Source organism: Gigantopelta aegis, chromosome 4 (assembly GCF_016097555.1).
Source record: "Gigantopelta aegis isolate Gae_Host chromosome 4, Gae_host_genome, whole genome shotgun sequence".
Taxonomy (NCBI): Eukaryota; Metazoa; Mollusca; class Gastropoda; order Neomphalida; family Peltospiridae; genus Gigantopelta; species Gigantopelta aegis.
Window position 1 is genome coordinate 84112957 of NC_054702.1, and position 24689 is coordinate 84137645.

Here is a 24689-nt window from a genome sequence, read left to right on the forward strand (position 1 = left end):
CGAGTGGTGTCATTAAACGAAACAAATTTTTATAATGGCAATTTTGATATAACGACAAAGTGACCCAGGGACGAATGTAAAGAGGTCTGACTGTATATGGATTTATATTGCACAGTCTATCAAAACTAGATATCATCATCACTTGTTACTCAAAATATTAAAACATTTAACATATCTGTTGTTTATTAAAGGGATCTATTATACATGTACCTATATTTCATAGAGGTCACGGTTTGCAAACAACAGACTACAGTAAGTTATATCATCATCACTTGTTATTCAAAACATTTAATATAACTGTCATAGTCTCAGTCGAGATATTTATACATTGGATTTAACAAAAGTTCAGTGTCTACAGATTTGTACAAACAAGTGTCTTGTTTATTTATGAGCATTTTAAAATTAATATGATGGTCTTACATACAGCAAGCATTCAAACACATGCAACTGATTAGTTCATAGCTCAAGCAAACTCAGTTAATGTAAACAACAACTCATTTTATTTAAATGAGGGAGAGATTTCTGATGTAATCAGGCAATTCACACGTGTAGTTTAGTATTTAACATCAGCTAATATGGAAATCAGTGATCCATTTTACTGTATATTTTAGTAACAGAAGTATAAAATATACAACTGTGTGTAGATTAAAACCATATCAGATTGTTTTAACAAAAAGTTTCCCCTGGAATACTTTATTAATGCTGGTTCAGATAACTATTTGGCACGGTTTAGGGAAAATGTTGCTAGTGGCAATTTTTGGACTGAAGTTTTTTTTCCATACATAGACAGAGAAATTGTCTTTAATGAAAAACACTGGGGTAATGTATATTGCTGTCCCCAATAATAAAATCATAGTTCCCACTATTGTAACACCTCTAGTGTTTGAATAATCCATACATTTTAATATTATTAAAAAGTAATGAATTCATGGTTTAACCTGGATTGAAAACAACCAGCATTTTTTACATGTAATGCATTGAGAGATACACACAGAATCCATAAATCTGTGTTTCTAAAACACACAACCAATTCCTTGTGTTACAGAGTTGTCAAATAATTACTTTCCAATGTGTAGGTCTACTGAGAGCATTACACATATTGCATATGACACTGTGTAATAGACAAGGTATGTCACACACTCTATTATACATGTATTATTATAATACTTATATTAGCTGGATTTATCACAAGGATTTACACTGCTGATGTGGATTCCTGTACTTCGTCTGTCCGAGATTCTTCAGCTAGTACTGTGTTATGTTCAGCAATTTGAGCAAGTCTTCCACTCTGTCCTGAACCTGACGGCTCTGCGTGAGTACCCAGAGATGAACCGACCAATGGCTGTTCAGAGCCTCTGGTGCCTCTACCAGAGGGAGCTGTGAAGGATTTTTTTCTTCTCACTATCATTGTTATCACAGTAAGCAGTACTATTATTGCTACAATAGCTAAAAGAATACCAACAATAACTTCAGGTTTTAATTCTGGTAATGCTTTAGATTGTTTCTTCATACTGTCTGAAAACCTGGGGAAAAAATAACAGAAAAAGAATTAACAATAAACATCATATGCTATAGGGTAATAACCTTGTTGTAATTGTGACTATTGGTCTAGACAGAGAAAAACCTACTTTTCTGATAAAAGCTACCATTTTTATTAACAGTAAGGACATTTTTATATGTACTTTCCTAAAGACAGGATATAATATACTACAGCATTTGATACATTAGTCATTTCGTTCCGATTGCATTGGTGTCGATTCTGTGACCCATCATGCCGTATATTATGTTATGCTGTCATTGCACCAAGCTACTTCTCACTGCACAATGCAAGAAAGGTTTATGACACGTAATAATTGACTTTATTACCCCAACGGGCATTCATAATTGAGGAAATAAAAATTATAATTTCTCATTGAAAAATTACTATGCATTGGTGTAGTGTACAATATTATTGATGATTTGGAGCTTACAAACCAATTAGTTTGTCAGCACTAAAGATGACGTCATCACGATTTGGCAAACATACACAATGACGTCACCAAGTTTAAAGAGTTTGCATATACACCTGTCGGTTTTTATTGTTAAATTTGTAATAAGATGTTATTTTAATATAATTAATTTCAGATGTTTTATTAGAATAAATACAACTTTGGTCTTTTAAAATTATTTGTGAAAGTGAATAAAATACAATACTTAGAACAGTATGTAAAGTCGCTTACAATGTTTCCATATATACATATACATGTATAGATATCGAAATAAAAAGGCTTTGATTGAAAGAAAAACAGCTGAGGTAATAAATAGAATAACAAACTTGGTACCACTTATTATCAATTTTATGTCCCTCGTGAAATAATTCATAAATTTAGAATAATGCTGAACTCGTTTATTATTTTCTATATGAAACCCACCTAACCTCACCCCATTCAGCTAATAATGTGTTGCTACCACTATTCTACAGAGTATTTAAGAAAGTATTCACTTTTGTGACATTTTTTGCTTTTAAATTTTATTTCTATTACATTTAATCCATAAATAACCTTTCATTATGCATATAGGACAGAAGTGGCCCAACATACAACTTTGATACAAGGTGGTCAAGATACCCTGTCCTACATTAGACACTAGTTACACTACAGCTGTAGAATGACGGATTAAAGTAACAAATATGATGATAAAATCTCACCAGGTTGGATACTTTCTGGAGACACCCTGAAGACGCAATGTTTTGTATTCTCCTGACACTGCTACCTCTATAGACTGTTCCCTGGATATCAGGGCCTCTTCTAGTTTGTGTGTTGCCATCTCGGCAACAGGTTCTGATGTAAAACAAACAGCACATTCCAAATCATTAATAATAATAAAATCAGATACTACAATGGAAGAAAACAGATTTGGAAAGATTAGCCACTAGACTTTGTGACAAGACAAACATCTCACCATTTAACAGAAAGAACTTTCTAAAAGAAGTCCATTTTATATGCTTTTGTAGTTCCACAATAATTAGTGTTTTCAGACTATTAAAAGCTTTATTGACAGCATTTTGCACTTAAGGTGATCATAAAGCTAAGATCGCTTCGTAAAATAGAGCCCTGATCTTTGATATACTATGTTCCTGTCTTGGCCAAAGGACCTGGCTCATGTCAGACAGATATGCACTACAACAGCTTGCTCTTGCACATTAAGATATTTCTGTGTCCTTATAAACTATGCACTTACCATTTTTTATGTCCCCTGCTCCAACAAGAATAAATATCACTGTTGCCTCTCCTCCTGTGAAGTAGCTATCAATATTCTGTATCCTGGCTGCCGATACCCTTCCTAGTCTTACAACGAAATCCACCACAGATTTCTCAAACTCTGATTTCACATGCTCGTTCCAAGACAGCTCATCATCTGTGCTTTTGAACATCATTTCTATGGTTACATCTGAATTGTCATCTAAAAAATAATCAACACAGTATACTTTCATTTTATTACAGTGTTTTATATAGTGGTATGTTTTACTTACAATTAACACAAAATTTAAACATTATACATAATGCCATTAATGGGCTGAATTTACAAAGCCTGTTTATGTTTTACAGGTGTGTCACTACATACATTTTCAATGCCTAAACACCTGCGTTTAAGAAAAACAGGCTTCGTAAATTCAGCTCAGTATGTTTAGCTATTTGCTAATCGGTACCATACATAATGATGAGAGAGAGATGAACAAATTAGTCCACAACAGACTTGATGACTCACAGTTTATATAATGGATAGTGAAAATAATGTTTCTTTAACAACACCTCAATACATTTTGAACTCTGGCTTATGACTTTAGGCACAGGAGCCATGACACGTGTGGAACTGTTACGAACTTTAACCAGACTTCAACCTAACTTTAACATCTGACCACTCAGACCATATAACATGCCATTCTACTGATCCTTGCAGTTGATTGGAGTCATTCCATTGACTCAAATTCTGCAGAACAATACCTTGTTCTGGTACTTGATTTAAATATTTTAAAGTATTCCCTAAGTACATCATCCACTTACATTTAAATTGAGTTGTAGATGTGAACACTGTATTGGTAACCTCTGTTGCATTTTCTTCAGAAACTGGTTCTGTATTTTCATTGCTTGTAATATTGTATATCTTTGGACAAAGGATTTCAGGATTTTCTGGACAAAATATCCCACCACGATGTGAAGGAAACTGAAAATATCAGTACTTTATTAACAGTATACTGAAAATATCATAACTTCATTAACTATATTACCAATATACTGAAAATATTAGAACTTCATTAACTATATTGATCAAAAGAAATAAGGGATCACACAAATAATAACATCAAATAGTGACTGGAACCAAAACCCTCAGTTCCTAGTGTCCGTGACTGTGTTACTGGCAGTCAATTTGACATGATTAGCAGTCAATCCCAAATTACAACTGTGTGTGAAATACAGACATTACTATGCTAGTGGTAAATTAAATTCGGTCAACATTTCTCCAAGTTCCCTTATTTCGTTCCATCAGTATATATTAACAATATACTGAAAATATTAGAACTACTTTAACTATATTAACAATGTACTGAAAACATAAAAATTTCATTATCTACATTGACAAAAGGGTAGATCACAAAAAATCCCAACATTTAAATGTGTAGATTACGTTTCATGCATGATCTCGAAATGAAAAAAATTCAAGCCTGCAAATGCAGTCTACCACCACCACATATTTACCTATTTATGATGCATAGCCCCCACCCTCGCTGAAATCACATTTTGTTGGACTGATATAATAGATACAAGACAATTTGTGTGTAAATTTAGGCATACCAGACTTTAGTTTGTTTTTGTTTAACAACACCACTAGAGCACATTGAATTATTAATCATTGGCTATTGGATGTCAAACATTTGGTAATTTTGACATAGTTTTAGAGAGGAAACCCACTACATTTTTTCCATTAGTAGCAAGGAATCTTTTATATGCACCATTCTAGACAGGATAACACATACCATGGCCTTGGATATACCAGTGCACTAGCTGGAATGAAAAAAAGACCAATGGGCCCACCAGCGTGGATCGATCTTAGACCGACCATGCATCAAGCGAGCACTTTACCAGTGGGCTATGTCCCACCCAAGACTTTACAGTTGCCATTACTTACCTGTAAATAAGACCCAGCAGGACAATCCAGCCATGAAAGGTTATGTATCTGGACTTGTAGCTGGCTTGCTCCTAAACACTTATGTTCGTAGCATCGTCCTTTCACAGCCATCTCACCTGCAGACTGGAAAAAAAATGAAGACTTCAACGATAACAAAAAACCCCCAGGAGAAGACGTTTTGAAAAATGTTTTATTATTCTAGCAAAAATAAAAGTGTGTGATAGTGTTCTTATTCTATTTAAAATTGCTTTGAAATAACATAACTAAAAGGAAGTGGTCAAACTAAGCTCACAGCTAAAGCTGATGGGAAATGGCAGGTATGTGGCATGGATAGCCACAAAGATACAAGCACCTGTCATAGTTGGAGAGACAAGGACTAGTATGTGGTCATGGACAGCAAAAGAAGATGAAAGATAGGAGCTGATAGATTGGGAACAACTGAGATGGAATTCCAAGGAGAGAAAAGAAATGGGGCAGTGGGATAAAACAAAAACCGGAGAAAAAGGAGGGCAAGAAGCAATAGTCCCACTCTACCAAAAATATGAAAGAATGTCTTTGTTATATTAGAAGTCATTTTTGTCTAGCCTGTGAAGACCCAATTGTACTATGCTTCAATCTTTTTTGTATTGCAAACCTCTCTTTATAATTGTGTAAGTTGTCCTGCAGTGATATAAATAAGCAGAAATTTTCACTAGTCCACCGGACAAATACATGCCGAAATCTACTTGTCTGCCAATATTTATACTTGTCCAAATAAGTGGTTTGTTTTATTCAAGTACAAGGACAATGTTTTTGACTGATCAAAATGAAACATTTTTACTTGTCCACTGGACAACCATTGAGGTACATTTTGCTTGTCCGAGCAGATTTTCACTTGTCGAGACAAACAGACAACAGCTTAGTTTGAACACTGTCCTGGTGACTGTTCTTTCTGGTAGTACCGGGTACTAGAAAATAAACTAAACACAGTATGCTTAAAAACAAACTAAGAATAGCTTCTTAGTAACAGAAGAAAATTTTCTTTAAAACATGGGCTTAATATTTAGTTATTGTGACAAAAAAATTTGACTACTGAATTTACGAATATTTCTATCTACCTGTGATGTAATATTTGACATGAAACATCTGCCAGTAGGAGAAATAATTTCACTTGATGTATTTCCTGGAAGGACCTTCCCACTCGTAAAACATGCATCCTGTGAAAAGACAATAAAATTATGTCAGTGAAAAACATTAAAAGCTAACTCATCCAAATTGCAGTAATCCAGAAAATGCACTTTATTAGAAGAATGCACATTTTAATTTCCATCATTAGTATGGATAATGTTCTATAGTCCATTCCATCCTTTTACAAACATGTTTTTTGTAAATAATTTCAGTTTGGTTTGACGTAAAAAGAAAAGCAAGTGTGTTTTGGAAATAACACAAAAAAATAAATATATTTTTGTGTGCAATTTAGAAAACAATCGGCTCAGAAATAAATCACTTGTAGTAAATTCCATAGTATGAAAAAAGATGTTCCCTGTGGTAAGGACAATAGATCTGTAGACTGAAATAAAATCATATATACAATAATTACTTTAATTTAATTTGACCAACATTATACACTGTCAGATAATTTTTCATTTTCCCCTTTCATTTCTTTTCACTCAAAGTTTATTAAAAGTATTTTACTTTGATGGTAGATGCTCAGTGTAAAGTGTACTTCCATAAGCCAAAAGCTGAGAGAACATCGATTTTCTGCAGTCTACTGACCACATTACACACAAGCACAGTATAGATACTTACCAAATCACAGTATAGTACTTACCCCATCACAGCATAGTACTTACCAAATTACAGTATAGAGCTTACCCCATCACAGTATAGTACTTACCCCATCACAGTATAGTACTTACCAAACCACAGTATAGAGCTTACCCCATCACAGTATAGTACTTACCCAATCACAGTATACTACTTGCCCAATCACAGCATAGTACTTACCCTATCACAGTGTAGTACTTACCCCATCACAGTATACTACTTACCCCATCACAGTATACTACTTACCCCATCACAGCATAGTACTTACCCAATCAGTGTAGTACTTACCCCATTACAGTACAGTACTTACCCCATCACAGTATAGTACTTACCCCCATCACACTATAGTACTTACCCCATCACGGTATTGTACTTACCCCATCCCAGTATAGTACTTACACGGTATAGTACTTACCCCATCACAGTATAGTACTTACCCCATCACGGTATAGTACTTACCCCATCACAGTATAGTATAGTACTTACCCCATCACAGTATAGTACTTACCCCATCACGGTATTGTACTTACCCCATATAGTACTTACCCCATCACGGTATAGTACTTACCCCATCACGGTATAGTACTTACCCCATCACGGTATAGTACTTACCCCATCACGGTATAGTACTTACCCCACACGGTATACCCCATCACGGTATAGTACTTACCCCATCACGGTATAGTACTTACCCCATCACGGTATAGTACTTACCCCATCACACGTATAGTACTTACCCCATCACAGTATAGTACTTACCCCATCACGGTATAGTACTTACCCCATCACGGTATAGTACTTACCCCATCACGGTATAGTACTTACCCCATCACGGTATAGTACTTACCCCATCACGGTATAGTACTTACCCCATCACGGTATAGTACTTACCCCATCACGGTATACTTACCCCATCACGGTATACCCCCCCATCACGGTATAGTACTTACCCCATCACGGTATAGTACTTACCCCTTACCCCATCACGGTATAGTACTTACCCCATCACACGGATAGTACTTACCCCATCACGTATATAGTACTTACCCCATCCCCATCACGTATAGTACTTACCCCATCACGGTATAGTACTTACCCCATCACAGTATAGTACTTACCCCATCACGGTATAGTACTTACCCCATCACGGTATTACCCCCATCACGGTATAGTACTTACCCCATCACGGTATAGTACTTACCCCATCACGGTATAGTACTTACCCCATCACGGTATAGTACTTACCCCATCACGTATAGTACTTACTTACCCATCACGGTATAGTACTTACCCCAACACGGTATAGTACTTACCCCATCACAGTATAGTACTTACCCCAACACGGTATAGTACTTACCCCATCACACTTACCCCATCACGGTATAGTACTTACCCCATCACGGTATAGTACTTACCCCATCACGGTATAGTACTTACCCCAATCACGGTATAGTACTTACCCCATCACGGTATAGTACTTACCCCATCACGGTATAGTACTTACCCCATCACGGTATAGTACTTACCCCATCACAGTATAGTACTTACCCCATCACGGTATAGTACTTACCCCATCACGGTATAGTACTTACCCCATCCCAGTATAGTACTTACCCCAACACGGTATAGTACTTACCCCATCACAGTATAGTACTTACCCCATCACGGTATAGTACTTACCCCATCACGGTATAGTACTTACCCCATCACGGTATAGTACTTACCCCATCACAGTGTAGTACTTACCCCAACACGGTATAGTACTTACCCCATCACGGTATAGTACTTACCCCATCACAGTATAGTACTTACCCCATCACGGTATAGTACTTACCCCATCCCAGTATAGTACTTATGCAATCACGGTATAGTACTTACCCCATCCCGGTATAGTACTTACCCCATCACAGTATAGTACTTACCCCAACACGGTATAGTACTTACCCCATCACGGTATAGTACTTACCCCAACACGGTATAGTACTTACCCCATCACGGTATAGTACTTACCCCATCCCGGTATAGTACTTACCCCATCACAGTATAGTACTTACCCCAACACGGTATAGTACTTACCCCATCACAGTATAGTACTTACCCCATCACTGACCCCATCCCGGTATAGTACTTACCCCAACACGGTATAGTACTTACCCCATCACGGTATAGTACTTACCCCATCACGGTATAGTACTTACCCCATCACGGTATAGTACTTACCCCATCACGGTATAGTACTTACCCCATCACGGTATAGTACTTACCCCATCACGGTATAGTACTTACCCCATCACGGTATAGTACTTACCCCATCACGGTATAGTACTTACCCCATCACGGTATAGTACTTACCCCATCACGGTATAGTACTTACCCCATCACGGTATAGTACTTACCCCATCACGGTATAGTACTTACCCCAACACGGTATAGTACTTACCCCATCACGGTATAGTACTTACCCCATCACGGTATAGTACTTACCCCATCACAGTATAGTACTTACCCAATCACAGTGTAGTACTTACCCCATCACTGGCCATGACCACCCTGCATGGACTCAAATTGGTGTCTGTACTGCAGACCCCTCTGTCCAGATGTAGGTAGTGACAACCACTTGAACTACAAGAATTATATAATGTAAAGGTTTTCACCCATAGGAAACTACTAAATACACAATTACCCATATTTAAACACAAAAATACAGGAATGTGTGCAATTCTGGGATCAAAGCAAATTTTATGTTTTTCAATATATTTTCTGGGGAAGCATGACCCAAATCCCCACACCTCCCTCCCCATAAAGAACCTGTGGTCTGCTACAGTTTAGACCAAGTCCCTGCACAATGTACTGCACTAGCACCTGAAATATACAGGACTACTTAGACGTATTTAGCTAACATGGTATATATATTTGTCAAAAGTATTTCTCACAGCCACAAATAAATACAACCATCAAAAAAGTATAATCTTAAACTTAGTTACTCATTAAGCAAAATAGTAACCTGATTCAAAACAACCAAAATGAGATTTTGGTTCCATGACCTCTGATCTCAAATGATACTCAACAGACAATTCATAATGAACACTATCCACTACATGTATATTCCACAGCCTTTAATAGAACACTGACTCAAATGGGGCAAAAGCTAATGGATCTACAAAGAGAGACTGATGATACAACCTGGTATACCACAAGCTGAATTTTTTTCACCACTGATTTAAATTCAGCTAGTGGAATAATGTGTAGACAATTCTAAGAAAACATACATACATGTATTATATAGATTTTACATAGATTTTAAAGTGTACTGTTCATTACTTATATCTATTTATATACTCATGACAAAAGTTCCTTTGCATAAGGTATATCTTAATGTTAAAGATGAAAAATCAAATAGTTTTCAACAAATTGTTTATTGGTCAGTTGTAAACATTAAGATATGATCTGCACGATTATCGTGTGTGCACACCAGTCACAACTTGCAACGATTTAAAAGCTTTACAACTGGTTTAAGACTATTTTATTTGGTGCACAGGAACTTTTTTCCACGAATATATAAAGTACCAAAACGTTTTCACTGCATGTTATACAGGATCCTACGTTGTAATCTGGAAATACAGGTGTACTAACCTGCCTGAACAAAAGTAGTTAGTCTGGATCATACAAAACTCAGTCGACCCAAAGAGACAACCTGAATCTGAAATAACAAACACAAGTTAAAATCTAATATAAAAATGTATTTCTAAACTTTGAAATAATGTTGGCCAAAATGCGATAAATACATACCAATAAATACATGCATTCAAATATGTAAATCTATAATATTTTAATCCAGCTGATGTTCTGGAGTAACAAAAGTGCCATTAGGATTGTTTGTTTAGTTGTTTATAATCACTGTTATGTCTAAGATATTTATCGATTTTAATTTTAAAAATAAGTGCAGATGCGACATGATTAAATTTAATGTTTCATAATATAATGACACTGTCACTGGATGCTGTAATAAAAGGAATATACTTTTTCATTTGTTCAATTATTTAATTTTCTCATTGCAAAAAACCACTCATATTACAAAATAATTTTAAATATGGCTGGGTCTATGAGTGTGAATAAATTTCACAGATATCTACACCAAACATTATCAACAGAGATAACAAAAACATATTATCGTATGATAACAAAAGAGATGTGCGTACCTTTACCCCATAAATAATTATCAGCTTGAGAATAATTCACTTTGTACCATCCAGTGTCTTCAAACACAGCCAGTGTTATGGGATCAATAAATGTCAGGTGTGGCTAAAAATATATAATATAAAAAAGAGAAATTATTGTATACAAAAAGTACTAAACTGTAATACCTAAATTCAAAAGACTGGACTATCAAGGGAGGATCCAGGAAATATTTGGGGGACCAAAGAAAAATTGGCACATGGACCAACTAATGAAAACCCTAATAGGTTTCAGCATTACCCCCAACAAACACATGCACACACAAACTCCTCTCAAAATAGCTACTTGTACGATGGTGAAGAAAAACTTGGGGGAAAAAACTTTTAGGGGAAGGTCCACCACATAGATCCACTTCTGGCTGTAATGTTTTGGTCACTTGTAATATATGAATAGATTTTATTTAAGAAAATGCCAAAATCACAAGGATGTTGGTAACTTATAAATACATGAGAGAATTGTAACTATTGCAACATAGTTCTATATCCTACAATAAATAATAAATTTTTAACCAGTCAAACTGAACACATCAACCCCCAAACTCAGCCAGTAAACGTTTCGTTAATGTTCACAAACTATTTGATTGGTTCCCGAAGTGGTAATTTTGTTTACTGTGTAGTGTACAAATCAGTCTAGCAAACATTAGCAACAAGCGGTTGACTGAACGTACATGTATGGCAGCTGTTAATGTAAATGGCTGTTGTACTGATATATGACTCCATATTTGATGAAAACAACAGTCAATTTGTTTATCTTCTTTTCATTTTTGGTAACATTCTGTGCATTTACACAACATAGGAATTGATTTGTTCCAATATTTTAATGTTAATATTTTATTTTTAATACAACTGAATGCACATTCAAAACTGCCTGTAATTCTGGGTGGTTCAATGTACCGGTACACATGGTTTATAAATAGATCTGTGAAATGGGAAGCATAAATTACCAAATCATTTTTTGCTGTCATTAATGATCCCTGCATGAATTTTGAATCCCAGTGTGAAGAAAGAGGTGCATCCTGAAATTAAAAATATCAAATACATAGAAAGAAAAGTGCAATACATAATATAGTTCTATTAACTGCACTAACAGATTTTTAAAAATGTGTATGATATATGTGTTGGTACACATCATATATGGCACGATAGGACATAGCAAGACAGAAAATGTTACCTGTATAATGGTATTATGGTAATTACCATCTGAGTGCTGAAGTATCTCAATAATGAATGATCACATATTATCTTTTCATCTCTTAATGAGAGAGGCTTTATACTAAACCTAAACCCGTTTTTATTTACTTCACAATCCACTTAAAGAGTCTGTAATAAAACTACAGGTCATCTTTGCATTTGCCAGATGGAAAGGAAATGTTTTATTTAACAACGTGCTCAACACATTTTAGTTACAGTTATATGGGATCACACAGATACTGAGAGAGGAAACCTGTTGTCGCCACTTCATGGGCTACTCTTTTTGATTAGCAGCATGGGATTTTTCATATGCACCATCCCACAGACAGGAAAGTACATACCATGGCCTTTGTTACACCAGTTGTGGAGCACTGGCTGGAATGAGAACGAAAAATAGCCCGACGGGGATCGATCCTAGACCAACCACGCATAAAGCGAATGCTTTACCACTAGGCTACGTCCCACCCTCATCACCAGATGGGGTTCAGAAGTGTGAATGAATGCCTTCTAATGATTGTTTTTCATTTCTGCTGTTCTTTGATTTCAAAATTTTAATATTTGTCATAAAATTTAATAGATCACTACAAAAAATCATTAGTCTATCATGTAACACATTTTCTACAGTTGACCGTATATACATATTACCATGTAAAACATAACAAGTGTTTAAGTAGAATGTAAAACTAGATTTCTTACACTTGTGTCTATAGGTCCACCGTAATCGTCCTCTGATAAACAGCCAAAATGGTCCTGAGTTTTCTCTACAACAGCCGGCGTTGTCAGTCTCCAGACCTCATCCACTTCTCGCACTGTCTGTGGGTGTCTCGTACACTTAGTTCCTGCAGAATCAATATTACAAACATAATCAGTTTACTAGACTTGTACATTTAGTTCCTGCAGAACCAACATGACAAATATAATCACTTAGTCTGACTTGTAATATGCACTTGTTTCATTTACATTATCTGTATTTGGTGCGAATAGTTATTTGGGTATGTATGTGGATGGCATATTCTAAATAATTAAATAATAACAATGAAGGAAGGAAGGATTAACAACACCCCAGCATAAAAATATACATCAGCTATTGGGTGTCCAGTAAAGATAATAACAATATGCCTGAGATTGCAGTTTGGGATACAAAGTAAAAGTTAGAGTTTGTGACACCACTAGGGCACACGGATTTATTAACCATCAGCTACAGTACTGGATGTCAAACATTTAGTAATTTTGACATGTCTTTAGACAAAATCACTACATTTTTCCATTGGTAACAAAGGATCTTTTACATGCATTTTCCCATAGTCATGACTGCGGGTTTCCTCTATTTTGTAATTGGTGTGATATAAGAAAAACATTGTATTTTGGAACAACTTTAAGTTAGAAAGAAAGAAAGAAATGTTTTATTTAATGACACACTCAACACATTTTATTTATGGTTATATGGCATCAGACATATGGTTAAGGACCACACAGATTTTGAGAGGAAACCCGCTGTCGCCACTACATGGGCTACTCTTTCCGATTAGCAGCAAGGGATCTTTTATTTGCACTTCGCACAGGCAGGATAGCACAAACCATGGCCTTTGTTGAACCAGTTATGGATCACTGGTCGGTGTAAGTGGTTTACACCTACCCATCGAGCCTTGCGGAGCACTCACTCAGGGTTTGGAGTCGGTATCTGGATTAAAAATCCCATGCCTTGACTGGGATCCGAACCCAGTACCTACCAGCCTGTAGACCGATGGCCTAACTACGACGCCACCGAGACCGGTAACTTTAAGTTAGATGCATGGAGAAAGTATGGGCTGAATTTACAATTTTTCTTAAACGCAGGTTTAAGCATTGTAAATACATGTGGTTACATATGTAAGTCAAAATTAGGCTTTGTAAATTAGGCCCTACAATTTCAACACCAAAACTGGTGAGTTTTGACAGCTTACCAGAGTCCGTACAAGCCTTGAACTTGGAAAATAGTCGCTTAGAAAATCCTAAAGCGTGAAACATCTCATGCAAGGCAGCCTGAAAGAATCACAAGCAGTATAATACAGTCAGTTAGTAACCGAGGTTATAACAATCAGATTGATAATAACAAATACACCTAGAAATACATCAGTAACAAAATATTGTAAAAAAAATAGTGGTACAGCTCAAAGTTGCCAGACTCGTCTTTCAAATTCACATGTGAAGGACAATATCACAGAGACAACAAATATAACCCACAAAAAAAAAGAGAAATAAAAGTGGTATGGCCATGTCGTAACTCTGCGCCGCCCCTGAATATGATTATGTTTGAACCAGAGTAGGTACCACTTGAAGGTCATGATGTCTCAAAAAGCCTGTTAACTGGTATTTTTGTCAAGGGTATAATTCTCCTAAGCAAATTTGGATTTCTTTGGTCATGAAATGACATTTACCACTGTTCAACAATTACACAATTCAAACTCTGGCTTGTTTTGCATCCCTCTTCCCCCAGTATAAGATTTTGTAATGCTAACACCACTTCCCCTTTTAAAATTATGTAATGGTTTGACACCGCATTTCACGGTTACTGTGACCTAATTTGACAAACACTGTATTTTGTATTTTTGATTTATTTCTTTGGTATCAATAAATATGTCCATAAAAATTAACTGTAATATATGTATAAAGATTGGTCATGAATGACTGCCTGTATTTAATTTATGAGTTAAAATGACACATGGCTTTATAATTTTATGTAACTCTAGACAAACACCATGGTAGCTGGTTTCACCTCTAGGGTTCTAAATAAGTAAAAATAAAAAATTAATTCACACATTTGAATATTATAAGATTTTTTTTTAAAGTTATCAGGAACGGAAAGTTTGCTGAGCAAAACTAAAAAATTAATTCTGACATTTGAATATAAGACAAAGGAGGAAACGAATCCACCATAATAAAACAAAGGTAACACGAAAAACAGAGCCAAAGAAAAGACGTCCGAACCTGACAGCGAAGAGAAAAAGAAGGAAGTTATGGTCACATGAACAGAACTAGAGGGAGCATACAGAAGAAGAATTTTAGGCCATCCCATTGGCTGTTGGGATGTTCGGACCAGACCACTTGCGTTGGGGGAAGGTGCACTTGTTGAGGACAGGTAATGTTGAAAAGAAATTTTAAGATTGCCAAAGATGGAATTTTAGCTGTATGATAACATAACATGAACATAGTAAGAAAAATATAAAACATTTTCAAACTCACAATGTAAGATTTGTCCTTGTTGAAATATTGTGGTTTCAGCAGAAGTGGACAGAAGTTGACCTGACCTGCGATTGGCCGATCTCTCTGATCCAGCTGACAGTAGGCGGCATACGCTATTACTGATGTTTTCTGTGCAGACAAAATTGTTAATTTATCATTACAAGTACATAAATACATAAGATTATTTTTTTCATTATCTACCCAAAAATATATACCGGTATATAGAGATAACAGGTAAACAAGAATCAGCTGATTGTAAATACATACAGGTAATATTAAGTCTAGTATTTGAACCTAAATACAATAAGCTACAAGGATAATGCCGATTGCTGTGTTCTTGCTGTTTCAACTCCAAATGGTTTTTAAGTTGTTGTTGTTTTTTTGTTTAACGACACCACAAGAGCACATTGATTTATTAATCATCAGCGATTGGATGACAAACATTTGGTAATTCTGACATATAGTCTAGTGAGGAAACCCGCTACATTTTCACATTAGTAGCAAGCAAGGGTGGGAATTGGTCAACTGTAAAAAAGATGAAATCTAGAGGGGTCCCAAAAATTCTTGAAATCCTAGGTTAAAATCTGTGCCATCTGACACATTTTGGAGGAAAGGATGATAAAAATGCGAGGAAACGCAATGTTCCATGAGAGGAAAACAGCTGATCCAAGAAGAATTCCCACCGCTGAGCAGGGGATCTTTTATATGCATCATCCCACAGACAGGACAGCACATACTATGGTCTTTGATATACCACTTGTGGTGCACTGGCTGGAACGACAAATAGCCCAATGGGACTACCGACAGACCGACCAGGCAACAAGTGAGCACTTTACCAACGGGCCAACTCCAAATGGTGTAAAATGGAATGGATTCTTTATTTTTATTAAGGTTACAATATTCTGTCAGTTAATACAAACAAATTAGATTACAATGTGAAAAGCATGTTGTGTACTATTTGCAAAACCTTACCTCAGTAATTTTAGTCAAAGGACGTTTCCAGAATTTATCAGATGGTTGGCATCATAATTATTATTTTATGCCTTGTGGAGCTCAGGTAATTTTTTCTCTAAGTATACTTGATTTATAACATTTTAATTTGTGGGATATATTTTTAAAATACCTGAAAAAGATAAGCCTCTTGTTCCCCATACGACGAAGTCCGGAACAGACTTAAGGCAACACCACACAATATGAGTGCCTCATACAAGAATATCCATGAGAAAAGCCAATCAACTAGACTAACAGTATAATTTCATCGGTTGCTGTACAATCAGTTATTCTTGTGGCTATTCTCATACGAGACATTCGTATTGTGTGGCGTCGCCTTTAAACAGGACTTTAGATCTCACCAAATTTGGCACAAAATGGTTTTTGGCTGTTCTGAGTATACCACAGTCTTAATGTTATTAAGAGCCGCATTAAAGTTATTAAAAGCTGAAAAACAGATGTAGATATTCAGAAATTTATTGCATTTCACAGAATTTTAATCTAATTATAGCTTAACATTTATGTGGTTTTGAGGTCAAATGTTTTAACATCAGCATTTGTCAACTTATTTTGTGCATGCTTATTTTGAGCACAGTGTTTATCACCTCATCTGCAGTATAAGTCTAAAGTCCTAACAGCTTGTGAATAAGACTGGTTAGTTTTGTTCCAATTCACCGAGCGATGTACAAACTCACTCCATCCAGACAGTTGTGTGTGGTCTGCGAGGTGACGTACAGGATGAAGTCGGTGTTGTTTACCCCACTGCCTTCTTTTATTGCATATTTGACTGGGTCGCGGTGATGTCTGTCGTACAACACTTCACCTTCCAAATGGTCGTTAGGAAGCTGGAGAAAAGGAAAAATATATATATAATATACAGGCATCGAAATAAGTTGAGAACAGTCGTTCAGGTTACCGGGAGATTACCACATGTAAGAAAAGTCGAGAACAGGGTTTCATTCTCGACAAAAATTTCGTTTCCGAATGTAAACCAGGCAATGAATTGCGGACTTCTGCATTTAATTTTCTCATAAGGAATTGCATCGATGTTCGTGTGCACTTGTGCAATTGCAAGCAATTATATTACTATAATCATCTGACACATGTAAGGGTGTAAAAAGTAGTAGTAACAGGAATTCAATTCTAACTTTCATATAGTTATAGGTTACCAGACTATATTTTGTGGTAACCTGTAAATGGGTTACCAGACACAATGCTTATTCCGATGCCTGAATATATATACATATTATATAATTTATGCATAGGAGGATCCAGGATGTTATAGTGTACACTCCCCTTTTCAGGCAATGTAAATCCTGTATGACATTTTGCACATTAAATGGTCATCAGAAAGCTGGAGGTAAAAAAACAAACTTTTTATGAATAAGTGGATCCAGCAGATGTAGGATGTGTGCACCCCTTTTTTGCAAGACACAGTACTCTATATCATGTACAATATGTAACACATTAAAATTTCGTAACATGACCCATTTTTTAATTCCTGTAACATTTTTAGCACCTTTTCTTCAAATCCCTGTATGTTATGGATGTTGATATAATATATTTTCATGCTAACGCCTACCATAAACAAGAGCTATCAGCTCACAAAAATGCTACTCTATAGTCCGTCCAACATGGTCGCATTTTTTTCACACTATGTAATTTACTACAAGTTATTTATTTCCAAGCCGATTGATTTGTAAATTGCACACACACACAAATTGTATTTCTTTGTTATTTCCAAAACACTTTTACTTTTCTTCTTACGTCAAACCAAACTGAAATTATTTACCAAAAACATTTTAACAGAATGATGGGACAGACTATAACTATTTTGTTCAGCTGATAGTTCTCATGATTGGGACTTTGCTATTTTGTTCAGCTGATAGTTCTCATGATTGGGACTTTGCTAGTTTGTTCAGCTGATAGTTCTCATGATTGGGACTTTGCTAGTTTGTTCAGCTGATAGTTCTCATGATTGGGACTTTGCTATTTTGTTCAGCTGATAGTTCTCATGATTGGGACTTTGCTATTTTGTTCAGCTGATAGTTCTCATGATTGGGACTTTGCTATTTTGTTCAGCTGATAGTTCTCATGATTGGGACTTTGCTAGTTTGTTCAGCTGATAGTTCTCATGATTGGGACTTTGCTATTTTGTTCAGCTGATAGTTCTCATGATTGGGACTTTGCTAGTTTGTTCAGCTGATAGTTCTCATGATTGGGACTTTGCTAGTTTGTTCAGCTGATAGTTCTCATGATTGGGACTTTGCTATTTTGTTCAGCTGATAGTTCTCATGATTGGGACTTTGCTAGTTTGTTCAGCTGATAGTTCTCATGATTGGGACTTTGCTAGTTTGTTCAGCTGATAGTTCTCATGATTGGGACTTTGCTAGTTTGTTCAGCTGATAGTTCTCATGATTGGGACTTTGCTAGTTTGTTCAGCTGATAGTTCTCATGATTGGGACTTTGCTATTTTGTTCAGCTGATAGTTCTCATGATTGGGACTTTGCTATTTTGTTCAGCTGATAGTTCTCATGATTGGGACTTTGCTATTTTGTTCAGCTGATAGTTCTCATGATTGGGACTTTGCTATTTTGTTCAGCTGATAGTTCTCATGATTGGGACTTTGCTATTTTGTTCAGCTGATAGTTCTCATGATTGGGACTTTGCTATTTTGTTCAGCTGATAGTTCTCATGATTGGGACTTTGCTATTTTGTTCAGCTGATAGTTCTGATTCTCATGATTGGGACTTTGCTATTTTGTTCAGCTGATAGTTCTCATGATTGGGACTTTGCTATTTTGTTCAGCTGATAGTTCTCATGATTGGGACTTTGCTATTTTGTTCAGCTGATAGTTCTCATGATTGGGACTTTGCTATTTTGTTCAGCTGATAGTTCTCATGATTGGGACTTTGCTATTTTGTTCAGCTGATAGTTCTCATGATTGGGACTTTGCTATTTTGTTCAGCTGATAGTTCTCATGATTGGGACTTTGCTATTTTGTTCAGCTGATAGTTCTCATGATTGGGACTTTGCTAGTTTTTTGCCTTACATATCTACATTTATTATATAACATTTAGTGAAATATCTTAAAATATCCGTGAAATAAAAGTCTTATCAGTCACTCAGTGATGATAACACATTTTAGAGTGAAAATTTCACTATTTCACTATAAAATGTATTATCATCACTGTAGAAAGTGTTACCTTCACTGTAAGAAAGCCGGAACTATTTTGCTGCTGGCATTTTAAAAATAAAGGTAAATTGCCAAAAGTTATATAATAAATAGAAAATTTCACGTTTTTCGTCAAATATGATTTATATCTCATCTCGTGAAGTTTGCAATCATATCACGTGAGATATTGCAAACTTCACTCGATAAGATATAAATCATATCGGACAAAAAACATTAAATATCTTCTATATATTTTTGGGCTCGCATGGCACACATCTCACCATGTGCCCACTATCAGCTGATCTGAATTTTCCAACTGACCAATAGAAACATGAAAATTGCATTAGCCTACTGCTGGGCTTCTAGAATTTTTATAAAAATCTACTAGCCATGGGATCAGTTATAATATAAAAAAATACTAGCAATGATTCAAATTTCACTAGCCCTACTTTAAGTAAATACAATTTTACAAATAGGAATAATTGGATAATCATCTCAAGAAGGAGATGGAGCTTTAAACTCTTAGATTTGAGGGGTGGAAGGGGCAGGATAACCACATTTACAAAATAGACTTAAATGTAGCATTTTACATTTTAACAATTCACTAGCCATCGGGCATGGCAACAGTAGTTATTTACCAGCTCAACATTGAATATCACTAGCCATGGGGTTGGGGCTACTATAATCTCAAGTAACCTTTTCGTCAGTTGACCTTTCATGTGCAGAATGCTTAAGAAGGGTTTCTGCCAGAAAGAAACTTTTGGGTATGGCACTATGGAATTGAATGCAACCGCAGTCAACAGGGGGTATGGCGGCCTACCCTAGAAAGAAAATGGGTTACATTTAGGGTTACTGTCATGGGGATCCTGATAATATCCGTAACTGAATAAAACACGATTATCCAAATATCTCTCCTAACTGTATATCTATTAGATCTCTCTGTATCGGGCAGGCTACTACCCGAGTGGCCCGGCTCTAGGATAATTCAGAGATAAGATCTGATATAAATATATATATGTGGCACGTTTAGTTCACTAGAAAACACAACAAAACACAATACACTTTGGAATCTGTATTAACTCTAATGCTGACAAATGTACTTGCCGCAGTAGTTAATTAACAACAACCATATAATAACAACCCAGAGCTAATCACTTAATTAGTTAATCACTAGGTGTCTAGTTTACACAATATTCTAATCACTTCACAGTGATACTACACACACACGTGTGATAATTGAGAAACGCTGCCAGGGGAACTTAATTAATAAAGGAATTACAACTATTCCTAACTGGTTAATTTTTAATTAACCCTTAAATACTCATTCAGTAACCTTGTAATACAGAATTAATACTGGTACATATCACAATAAAGACAATAACCTACAGTTTACCTAGGTCCTCTAGGATGACCGGCTAAGCTTTATCTTACCAAATACTCGTATAAAAATATTGGAACAGTGAAGCCTACAATTTACTTCGTCAGATTACTGGAGACTGTCTAAAGAATATTGGTATAATACAGTATTAAAATATTTAAAGTCACATCAATCACATCAAGGTTATACAACAGAGCAGAAATATATATTTACCAAGTCCGGTCTGAACTAATATAAGTCGTTCAGTTGGACAACGTCCATTCCCCTGGATACTTCCAATGTTTCTCCCTGATATATCTAAAATCCTATCTATTTATTATAAAATCCCAGACTGGTCCGGTGACAGTCCGCGGGACCGGATCTTATGATGTATATATTTCCACAGCGACCAAGACGGTATATTTTGTTACAAGCCTAGACTGATCGACGCCTAGTTCGCTAGATACCATGGTCGCGCGGAGGTATTACGTAACCACTCTCCACATGGCCTCCACACCTGGTCTGGGTGTGTATTGGGGCGCGGGGGTATTACGTAACCAAGCTGCAATCAGCCCTCTAAAACAATTAACATCACCACAGGCGAAAAGATAAGAGCATGTTCCGTCACAGTTACGATTAAGAAAATCATACAGTAATGATAACAGTCATTAATTCTGTCAAAAGGTTAACTTAAAAAAAATAAAATCTGCAAACAAATTTAAGAATGGCACCATACCCGTTTTACCCTCTGGCAGAAACCCTGTTAAATTAGGTATTAGGCTAGCATACTTGGCACATGACTCAGCAACCTGACCCATTAAAAATTAATGGGCTAGTGAGACAGAAAGAGAAAGAAACTCAGCTACCCCCATTCGGTATTTTGTAAATTTTATTATTAACATTAACTTAATCAAAAGTTACTACAGTGAAACTCCTCTAAACCGGACACCCTTGGGACCAAGTAAAATGTCCGGTTTTAAGAGGTATCTGGTTTAGAGAGGTTCTTTCCTGCACAGATATTTAAAAAGGGACCATTAAAAACGTCCGGTTTGGGGGAATTCCAGTTTACAGAGGGTCCGGTTTTGAGAGGTTTCACTGTAGTATTAGGCTGTAGGGGTGCACATGTGAAACTCATCAAAACCTTTGCATCAGCACTAACCTTAAATCTATCCAAACAGAATTCTCCTCTGTAGCCTTTTTTAATCCTGGAACATCTGTAAAATGGAAAGCAAAAAGGTGTAGAAGGCTGTGAAGTGCATACATTTTATGATTTTATATCTTAATTTGGGGTTTTTTCAACAACAACTATTTTACTGTCATATCTCCTTAAAGTTGCATATACTGCTACTGGCTAGTTGGTCTGAAGCAAGTGTTGGAATTTACAATAAACAAGTTTAAAATCAAGAACAAAAACCCCATCATTCTGTCAGATCCACTGTTTTCAAAACAAAATTATTTTTTGGCAATGGAAAAAGAAATGTTTTATTTAACAACGCACTCAACACATTTTATTTATGGTTATATGGCATCAGACATATGGTTAAGGACCACACAGATTTTGAGAGGAAACCTGCTGTCACCACTACATGGGCTACTCTTTCCGATTAGCAGCAAGGGATCTTTTATTTGCACTTCCCACAGGCAGGATAGCACAAACCATGGCCTTTGTTGAACCAGTTATGGATCACTGGTCGGTGCAAGTGGTTTACACCTCCCCAAATCCCATGCCTCGACTAGGATCCGAATCCATTACCTACCAGCCTGTAGACCGATGGCCTAACCACGACGCCACCGAGGCTGGTTTTTGGGGCAATGGAAGGCTGCACTCCCCAATCCATCTAATACTGAATACCTTTAACAGTGGTGTAGGAAGATGCCAAAAAGTGGAGGGGGCATACACACACCAGAAATCCATCTCTGGTGCTGCTAGATCAGGAAAAGTGGGGGTACATTCCCCCTCCTTCCCCCCCCCCCCCCCACCTCCCGCTATGTACACCAGTACATATAAGACCTTTATGAGTTTTAATTCAAAAGTTCTTGTATTTTAAAGACAGACCTTGATAACTCATCATCCACACAAACTTACTTCCCCTTATTTATTCCCGACGACCACACAGAATGGCATGCTGACCGCTGGAGAATCAGTGGACCTTGAACAGGAATCACTAAAACAACAAACATATAGTTTTATGAAATATAACATACAATAATAATATAAACATCTACGGGTGAACAGAGGGTACAAACAGTACAGGCTCCTATGACCTTTGTATACAATTACATACAGGTTAGAATAAATGTATTTGTTACTGCATCCATCTTTGATAAACAGATCTATAAACTGTTGTTTTTAATGTGAAGTGGGAGTTCCAATTTTCTATCACCTTATTCTTCTTGTATTTTGGTGATCCCTAGCTGGAATATAAAGGTGAGGCCAGAGACCAAGCTCAGGTCTAAATATATGTGATGAAACTTTATTAATTAATGTACCCACTGAACATTCAGACATGTCTATCCTGATAACAAGTTCAAGTTTGTACCAGAATCACTGCCTAGTAAAGATTTGAGGCAAAATAGTGCCTATGAAGTAATTAGTTTTATGCTATGTTTAAACAAAACATACAACACTGCATTTACCTGAAAACAGTTTGTTTATTTTCTTTATCGCTCTTGCTATAACCTTTTTAAGGTTTTCTTTTTCACTTTGAACAAGTTCCTCCCCAAAGTAGAACTGGGGACTAATTCGGATAGCTTGGTAACTCCGTTCAACGGTCGCATTTGCATTTCGTCTTTCTCGGTCAGTCCAAGATTTATCATATTTAACATTTGTATGTGGAACTGTATCTGGCTGAACTTCATCAAATAAACAATTGTGGCTGAACTGTGAGCTTTTAGAACAAATAAGAACAATAATGATCATCTTAATAAACCATTTGTTGTTAATCACATCCACTTTTCCCATGTCACTGTCAATGTAAATGAAAAGGCAGCACAACTATGTAACAAAGTGTTCCACTTTCTGTATCATAAATGTTTACATTGTGTTACATTCTCAACATTGTTGTAATATGTTCTAAAGTTTTCGTTTTTTTCAATGTGTTTTATTTCTTTTGACATATCATTTTTGATATATTCATTATGCCTAAATGTATTAAAACTGCATGATTAACTAGTATTGGTGACTATTTTCTGAAGCGCCGTTAATGCAAATAATTAAATTATTAATGACAGTACATTTTACACTCCGTCCGTTTATCCAACTATTTCCGTAGTTCATTTGTGGAAACTACACCATTTTCAACCAATCTTAAGGAACAACAACATCAAATGGTATTTAGTGTTAATCATATTAGCTGTTTTAACACCACTTGGATTTCGCGGGTTATAACAGAGTAGATCAAATATTTATATTTTCATTGACAGCTAACCGGAAGTGACCAAGTACCCTTCGCATAAAATAGTACTTACAAATCTATTGGTTAGCAGCGAATGTTACAATTTTGTTGATTTGTCAATTATGGTGCGCATGTTCAGATCAAATTATTTT

At 36.1% G+C, this 24689-nt stretch overlaps 1 protein-coding gene across 1 annotated transcript; it reads right to left on the bottom strand.

Moving 5' to 3' along the window:
* LOC121372321 (leishmanolysin-like peptidase 2) lies at window positions 1–24558 on the bottom strand. The gene is made up of 17 exons (XM_041498616.1): window positions 23780–24558; window positions 23229–23307; window positions 22302–22356; window positions 17306–17455; window positions 15621–15749; window positions 14342–14420; window positions 13095–13237; window positions 12152–12223; window positions 11172–11274; window positions 10606–10672; window positions 9501–9594; window positions 6264–6362; window positions 5167–5289; window positions 4044–4203; window positions 3220–3441; window positions 2687–2819; window positions 1–1523 (listed from the first exon to the last, which is right to left on the bottom strand). The coding sequence occupies exons 1-17, from the start codon at window positions 24102–24104 to the stop codon at window positions 1196–1198; spliced, it is 2361 nt and encodes a 786-aa protein (XP_041354550.1). The 5' UTR covers window positions 24105–24558; the 3' UTR covers window positions 1–1195.
* Window positions 24559–24689: the final 131 nt, after the last annotated feature.